The sequence below is a fragment of the Choloepus didactylus genome, chromosome 23 (assembly GCF_015220235.1).
Source record: "Choloepus didactylus isolate mChoDid1 chromosome 23, mChoDid1.pri, whole genome shotgun sequence".
NCBI classification, from domain to species: domain Eukaryota; kingdom Metazoa; phylum Chordata; class Mammalia; order Pilosa; family Megalonychidae; genus Choloepus; species Choloepus didactylus.
In genome coordinates, this window is record NC_051329.1 from 31,124,999 (window position 1) to 31,134,084 (window position 9,086).

Here is a 9,086-nt window from a genome sequence, read left to right on the forward strand (position 1 = left end):
TGTATAATGGTACAGCCACTGTGGAAGACAGTTTGGTAGCTCCTCAGAAAACTAGATACTGAGTTACCCCAGAGTCAGGCAATTTCACTTCTTGGTATATACCCCAAAGATCTGAAAGCATTGACGCAAATAAATGTTTGCACACCAATGTGCATAGCAGCATTCTTCACAATTGCCAAGAGATGGAAACAGTCCAAGTGCTCTTCAACAGAAGAGTGGATAAATAAAATGTGGTATATACATGTAAGGGAATACTCTGCATCAGCAAGAAGGAACAAGGTTCTGAAACATATGGCAACATAATGAAACCTGAAGATATAATGCTGAGTTAAATAAGTCAGACAGAAAGGAGAGATATTGTATGTTATCACTACTATGAACTCCATGGACAATGTAAAATCAATGTCTTATAACTAATAATGTAGAATATTGTGGATCTAGAGAAAAAGAGAAGCTAATGAAGGAGTAATGATAACCTAATGTGTTCAGGTGAGTGTAAATGTATGGGAATGGATAGGAGTGATGATTGCTTTAATTGGATAAGTATCAGAGGTAATATCATTCCTGCATTGAAGATGAACAGGATTGAAAGGGGTTGTTTAAAGGCATGTATCCCACAGATCAGCACTGCAAACATAGATAGGTGCTTGCATAATACACTTCTAAGATATGATACTGGTGCAGAGAGTTGACAACAGAGTGGTGTATGGGAAAAATCTACCTATTGCATACCAGGGTCCATAATTAATTGGGCTACCTTACTAGTACCACACAAATATTAGGTATAAATAAAGGGCTAAAAAGAGATATGGGGTGTCATGAGAATTGTTTAAAATGGAGAATGACGAAGATTTTACAACTAAGTGATGATAATGTAAGATATTGATTATCATGGACAGAACATATGCTATGTGAAATTAGGAGCCCCATACTTTAGCAGTCAAGCCCTCAATCTTGAGGCTTGCTCTTGTGACACTTGTGATTGTAAAGGGAAGGCTAAGGCCACCTATACTTATGCCTAGAAGGCAGCTCCAGAGAACATCTTTTGTTGCTCAAATGTGGACTTTCTCTCAGCCCAATCCTGTGAATAGTCATTGCCCTTCCCCCAATGTGAGACAGGATCCCCCATGTTAGTGAGTCTCCCTGTTGACATGGGACACAGATTGCAGAGATGAGCCTGATCCTGGCATTTAGGGGTTGAAAAGTCCTTTTTGATCAAAAGGGGGAAAATAAAGGCAACAAAATAAGGTTTCAGTGGTTAAGAGACTTCAAATAGATTTGAGAGGCCATCCTGGAGGTTGCGCCTATGCAAGCTTCAGCTAGATGTACCAAATGGCCAGAGTATGATAAACCCTAGTCAGCAGTATGATAAAACCCCAAACCCTAAAGAATACACAAAATCCTATCTGAGACTCTATAAAAGTTTCACTCACTAAGTTTATTCTTCAGAAACTTAAATCCTCGAGAGAGCTCCTATGCCAGCTAAGTCCCAAAACTCAGAGGCAATAGCCTCTTAAAGAACACCAACCAGTTGCATCACCTTTTTCCATAATGTTGAACATGGGGCTCCTAATTTCACATAGCATATGTTCTGTCCATGATAATCCATATCTTACATTATCATCTCTTAGTAGTACAACCCTCATCACTCCATTTTAAACAATTCTCATGACACCCCATATCTCTTTTTATCCCTTAATTATTTATACCTAGTGTTTGTGTGGTACTAGTAAGGTAGCCCAATTAATTATGGACCCTAGTATGCAATAGGTAGATTTTTCCCATGTAACACTTTTTCAACATGAATATATTAGGGTGGTCACTGCCCAGACAATCCTGAAGATCAGGAAAGTGATTAAACTAGAGGAAGGGGTAGCAACAGACAAGATAGAATGTAACAAAGGATTATGAGTACTGAATCTATACATTTTTTTCTTAGTTGCTTAGGTATCAGAATAGCTAGAAGGAAAGAACTGAAATGGTGGAACGTGTAACCCATAACTTTCTTTGAAATTTGATATACAGCTACTTGTTTAATTACATTTAGAAAGTCATCACTTCTATATAAATTTATTATATTCCACAATTTAAAAAATTAGCATGAAGTGTAGAATGTTTATATTTTTGCAACCTCTTTAATATCAGGCTCAATACCAATTTTGATCCTCATGTCTCCAGCAATCAGTCAGCTGCAATATTTTCTTTTGGTTGAACTATGTGAGGAAACTGGAGACCCACATGGGCATGTCCCTGTAGCTTTCTCACTGAAAGATGGAGCAGCCACTGTAGTGAGAACATCCTGAGAAAAAGTGAGTGAAGAAGTCAGAGGTGGTTTCAGTCCAGTGGTCAGAGACAGAGAGAAGGCCATGTCCATGACAACAGTGGGTTCAGTCACAGAAATGTCCCCACTTTCAGATGACTGAGATGGAAGGATGGGGTAAAGGGGTCACTGAAGGAACAGAGCCCAAGTCTCCTAGTTTTCACTGTTTCCTTGGCAAATTTGCAAAGACTTTACACCAAAGGCTTTCAAAATGGATTTGGACAGGAAAAAAACTTCATTTTAATCAACTGTGGAGGGTCAAGCTTTTTGTTGTCCCATGGATTCACCCCTTACATAAGTCCTTATTATGAATATCAGTGGAAACTGTGATTTGCTTCTAATCAAAAACATGACAAAGATGATGGGCTACTTCCCACTTGATAACCTTACCTGGCTGGGGCTCCCATGAGGAGGTTACATTTGATGACTCTCCTAGTGAACTGGAGGGGAGCTTCTCCTGCCAGCACTGCAGAAGCAAAGGGCCCTGCTGGGAACCTACCCTATGAGAGGACCATGTGGCTGGGAGCTGAGGCCCCTCCAGGAGCAGAGGGGAACTGACAGCCCACAGCTCACAGAAAGCTGGGGACCCCACCACACAGCACTGAGGAAATGAGTCCTGCTGAGGAGATGGAGCAGATTCCCCCAGTCAGCCTCCAGGTGAGAGGGAAGCTGTCCATGACCTGGACTCCAGCCTGGGAGGACCCTGAGCAGAGGACCCAGGAAGCCACACCTGGGAACCTGACCTGGTGATGACGAGACAGCAAATGGGTGTAGATGAATCTGCTAGATTTGTGGTAATAAGTTATGCAGAAAGAGGCAACTAATGCTGGGACCATCTGGATCACTTCTTGGTACTGAGTGGGAGGTGAGGTGGGGAGAGTGGAGAGAGATCCAGGTCACTGGGTCTGGAGGACATGAGCCCACCCAGAGTTGCAGAGAAGTCACCACAGAGCAGGTGGCCCTGAGTCATCTCACTGTCCCCCCCTTGTTCTTGTCATGGTAGGGCAAATTCAATTCTGCAGCCTTGGGCCAAAGCAGACGAAAGAGGGAGCTTATATTTTCACTTCCTCAATTCAAGTCCTTTGGGTAAAGGTTTTCCTTTTCAAGTTCATTTTAAAAGCAGCAACATTTGGAGTGGGGTTAAATTACAGAAACATCTGCAACCCTACTGATGAACAGAAGAGACAGCAGATATCAAAGTTCTGAGGTTTTTGTCTCACTTCCCCATGAACTTGGACCACTGTGGAAAGAACCACTGCTTGTCCATGACATACAGTAATAACCTGCCTCATCCTCAGTCTGGAGCCCAGAGATGGTCAGGGAGGCCGTGTTCCCAGACTTGGAGCCAGAGAATCTGTCAGGGATTCCTGAGGGCCGATTACTGACCGTGTAAATGAGGAGTTTGGGGGCTGTGCCTGGGTGCTGTTGGTACCAGGACACATAGTTATGACCCCCAATGTCACTGCTGCTTCCAGCACAGGAGATGGTGACCGTCTGTCCCAGGGACCCAGACACTGAGGGAGGCTGAGTCAGGGCAGACTGAGCCCAGGACCCTGAAAAGGAAAAGAAAGACAGTTCATGACCAAGGCTCCAAGTTGTCCTGGGATGGAGTAAAGGGATGGGTCACCCATGAACAAATAATAGGGTGTCTCACCTGTGCAGTGAGCCAGGAGCATGAGGAGGATGGGAGCCCAGGCCATGGTGGAAACACCCAGAGCTCTGCTCCTGAGACCCACAGGTGGGCAAGGCAGCCTCAGGGACTTTATCCACCAGGCTGCCTGGGTGTCAGGGGAGGGGACTTCATGCAAATCAGCTCAATGAGCCCTGACTTTCATCACTGCCCCATATGGTGACTTAGCCTACAGTTGGGACCCTACTTGTGTCCTGCCTCATGGGTCTCAGCCAGGAGGGTGTGGCTGAGACATGTTCTCCCTGAAAAGGCTCTCAGGCTGGTCCCCAGGGACACAGAGCTGCTGCGCAGTCACTCAGGCCACTGAGCCCATTTCCCCCAGGCCTGTGGGAGTGACCCTGGGGCCTACACAAGGGCTCCCTGCCCTGCCCTGGTCCTGGACCCCCCACTGCCTCCAAGAGCATAAGGGAGATCCCCCCAGGGGCAGCCCACCCTCCCCAGCCCCTGTGCTCCCCAGGGCCCTGCTCTTTGGTGACCACACTACAGACTCATCCACAAGGGCGTTTATACTTTGTGTAGGTATAAATTAGCTCCAGTAGAGAGCACTGAGAGGGAGGTGCTCACAATTCCATCCCCTGCATCCCAGAGTATCAAGTCCATGGGGGGCATTTTCAAAGGGTTATTGAATGAATGTAGGAAATCAATAGTATGTGTGTGTGTATGTATATATACATATATATATATATATATATATATATATATATATATATAGTCATACATATATATATATATAAAACAATTATATTGCCTCTGTTATGCTGTACTAGATTTTTTCAAAAATATTTCAGTTCTAATGTGTCAATAACATTTCTTAAAAATGATTTTTCATAAATTTTCCTCTCTCCTTCCTGCAAAACTCAGAGGTCAAGACCAAATTCTGAGTGACCTTTGGCTCCTCCATTACCACAAACCCCTCTACAAACCAAAAGCAAGTCCTGCTGATGCCACCTCCTGTCCTTCCTCAGGTCTGCCTATTGCCAAGTGGAAAGGCAGGAGCATCAACAAGGAGGGGCAGGGACTCCCACTCTGCTCTCCTTCTTCCTCCCATGTCCCCTAAGGGCACCATCCCCGCAGCAACTGTAGGGAACTTGAATACATTCCTCAGGTCCTGACACAACCCCACTTACAAGCTTTTGCTTTCCTCCTTAGCAAACCCCAGCCCTGGCCCTCTCATCCCACCTCCCTAACCTCCTTCATAGTTTACCTGTTTCACTGTGGCACAGCTCCCAGCCCCATCTCCCTTCTGTGGGACCCTCTGCAGCAGCCATTTCTGGGCCCACAGTGCCCCCTGGTGGACAATGCTCCTGCACCTAGAGAAAGAACCAGAACTTGGGTAAGGCAGGGAATCAACCCCAGGGGCCTTGTGACTTAGAAAAGGCCTTGGAAGTATACACCTGAGGAGAGTCCCAAGGAGTGTACACTCTGGAGAGATGAACATCAGATGAATACCCAGGATGGCATCTGTTCCTGGGTTATGTACATGGAGCTAGGACCACAGAACAGCTGGCATCCTGTGGTCCCCCCTGTGGGTGCCTGTCCAGGGGCTCCCTTCAGACCCACTTCCTTGTCTGCATAAGGATTCTGGGCTTGTCCTTGGACCAGCTATCTGAGCACCCTGAGAACCTGGGCCTGAGCTCACTAACTTCTCATGAAAACTTCCCTTTCACCCCAAGGACTTGGATTTAAGGGACTTCTAGAGAGATAAGACATGGAAACTTTAAATGAAGCTGTTGATCATTCAGTGAGTGGGGAGCTGCATGTCAAGCAGAGTCTAGTAGGAATGGGGAGGTGATGCAGAGTTTGGGGGTGAGAATGTTCTGAGGATGATCATTCAGCATCACTGTCCACTCAACATCTGTTTGTCCAACATCTTAAGAACTGAAGTCCCTAAACAAGAGGGGAAAGAGTTCTTAGATCACCTGAGTAATTGTTCTCAGTATGGGCTGGGGTGCTGGGAAGGAAATTTTTGTTATAATGATATCAAAAATCTGCTTTCTTTTTAGAAGCTAAGAGGAAAATTTTGCCTTTCCTGATCTCTGTTGCTTTTACTTATGTTTTATTTGGAGTTTGTCTTTCAAGCAGAATATCTGCCAATTACAGACCTCAAAAATGAAGTGGCAGAAGAGATGACAAGTTCAGATGCATCAGTCTGAAGTTGGGGCCTGGATTTGGAATCAGGGAATGGAAGGTGTCTCTTGAGCCTCACTGTGGAAAGTTCCCCAATAAAATCCCCATCTCCAAACTCAAAATTCTCCCCTCCCAACTTCAGGTTTGCCTGTATCCCACATTTCTCTACCCTCTTGGCCTATTTGCAGGAGTCTGTATGTTGCTGACATCATGATTCTCATTAACAAATAATTTGGTAAATTCATGCTAAAAATAAAGAAGAAAAATTAAAAGAGACAAAGTTTTATAATGGGAGGGTCAAAAATAAATATTAATCTTTGTGATTGATTTAGTTGAAAAACTTTGGAGAACCCACAGGGAATGACTAGAGATAAACTACATGCTTGCTTCTAACCATTCCAGGGGAGTGTGATGGTTAGGTTCATGTGTCAACTTGGCCAGGTGATGGTTTCCAGGTGTCTGGTCAAGCAAGCACTGGCCTAACCATTACTGCAAGAACATTTGTGGCTGGTCAATAAACCAGAAGACTGGTTTATTAAGACATCAGTCCATAGACTGCACCTGTGACTGATTATGTCAACAAAGGGCAAGTCTTCCTCAGTGAGAGAAGTAAATCAGCTAGATTTAATCCAATCAGTTGAAAACTTTTAGTGGAGAAAGACAGAGGACCTTCACTTCTTCAGCTAGCCAGCAAAGTGTTTCCTGAGGAGTTCATCTGAGTTGCCAGTTCACTGTCTGCCCTATGGAATTTTGACTCTTGCACCCTGCCCTACAGAATTTGGCCTCATGCATCTGCACACTTATGTGAGATACTTTTATAAAATCTCACATTTACCAATATTTCCTGTTGGTTCTTTTTCCCTAGAAAACCTTAACTAATACAGGCATATATAGGACTTCCACAATACTTGTAATAAGATAAAAATATAATGAGAAAAGAATTGTTAGCAACCTTCTGTCGACTTGGAAAGAAATTCCTTTTATTTGTTGTAAACCTTCTTTTTGTGCAACAGTTCTCAAACATTTGTTGTCAATAGTTTTATAATCTTAAAAATTATTAAGTATCCCCAATGTAATTTGTTCATGTTTTAAAGTCCATTAATATTTCCATATTAAACATTTCTTAAAAGTTAAACAATAATACTTAACCCAACACATCTAAATATAAATAATACTTTAATGAAAATTAGTTTGGTTTTCCAAGTTAAAAAAAATACTTCTAAAGGGAGTATTAAAATTTTTGGCAAATCTCTTTGTTGTGTGGCTAAAATAAAGATAATTGGATTTTCTGGTCTACTTATGCATTCAGTCATTGCAATATTACTTACAGGTTGATGTTTTTAGGAAAATATGTCAGCACACTGCAATGTCATTCAGGTCTTGTTAGAGGAAGATAGAGGAGACATTGATGCTGAATGTATCTTAAGAAAGACTTGAATAGAGGAAAAAGACTCCAGTCAGAACAATGGTCAAAACAGTGAGGGCAGAGCTAGTTTTGGATAGATCAGCAGTCATTCACAGAAATTTTCCTCAGGTTGAGACAGAAATAAGGATGGTGAAGTGGTGAGATCCAGAAAAGGCAGGACCAGGTTCATAATTTTATCCATGCCTTCAGCAAAATCTACAGAACTTTGTCACAGGATACCAAAAATGAATGGATTTTGGTGGATAAAAAGTCTGTGTTCATGGACTGGGAACATGGTGACCTCAATGTGTCAGACACTTGCAAAAACCCTCCCTTCACATTTGGACAAAAATGCCAACTGGCTTTGAACCAATAAATGTCAGCTAATGTAACAGGAGAGTCACTCACACTATTCCCCTATGTGATATACGTCCCCATACTGGAAAATGGGAGAGAGAGAGCCTACTGCTGGCTGGGAAAATTGTGACCCTGCTGTGAACTCTCCCTATGGAGGGGCCATGAAGCAGGAGGCCCTGAGCTTCCCCAGGGGCAGGGGAGGAAGGGGAGCCCACAGTCTGCAAAGAGCCAGGGCCTCAGCCAACAGCAACAGGGAAATGGATTCTTCCAGAGCACAGGGGAGCAGCTGCTTTGCCAGGGGAGCCTCCAGGTCAGAGCACAGGTGACCATTAGCCTGACCTCAGTCTGAGACCCTGGGACCCTGAGGAGATGAGTTGCTAAGCTGAGACTGGACTCCTGATGCAGGGACACCCTGAGGTCATCAGTGAATGTTGCTTGCAGGATGGGTGTGTGTGATCCATCTCTGGGGATGGTTTGGATATTTTAGACCTGCATGTGTTGTTTGATTAGTTTTGATCATGGCTGCAAATGCTCTTCTTCCTGAGGCCCAGAAACCTGCAACACAAACAAGTCTCTTGAAATTACTTGGTTCCCATATGTTATCCATACATGGGGCTGGAGCCCTCCCCTAGAACTGACAGCAACTTCAAATGTTATCTCAAAATCCAATCTGATGTCTACCAAGCATAAAATTGCATTTTTAATTTGTGTAGGACACTCACCTTGATGAACTCTTCTTATTAACCTTAAGAGAAATGCTGGTGTGTGTCTGATGAAAGGCATTCTATCAGAAAGAAGAGCCATGCGTGCTGCTGGCTGTGGCTCTCACTGGAAGGCCATCCATTTTCCCCATGCCTGGTCCAGGGGAGAGGAGAAACTGCTGGGCCATTTCCCAGCTGTTCAAGGCCTGTGCCTTGGGACCCCTCCCAGGCTTGGGAAACTCCCACAGTGCCCTTGTCTGGGGAAAGACCATTTTCAGTCAACCAATGTGAGGGGAGGGGGCAGCCCACCCACAGGGAACCCCCTGCTCTTTCTTTACAATTTGTCCACAGGAATGTCCCAAGAGCTAATGTGAGTGGGTCTCCCCCAGTGCAGCCTTTCCCACCCCATTGGGCTGAAGCATCTCCCTGCAAATTCTTTCTAATAGCTGGGGCAATCCCACGCCACTCAGGGAGCCCTTGTGAGAT

The 9,086-nt window shown here is 44.3% G+C and overlaps 1 gene segment (V, D, J or C); it reads right to left on the bottom strand.

Annotated features, from left to right (window-relative positions):
• Positions 1 to 3,499: 3,499 nt before the first annotated feature.
• LOC119519115 lies at positions 3,500 to 4,123 on the bottom strand. The segment is given in 2 exon segments: positions 3,500 to 3,873; positions 3,975 to 4,123. Coding segments are annotated over 2 exon segments (405 nt in total).
• Between the last annotated feature and the right edge of the window lie 4,963 nt (positions 4,124 to 9,086).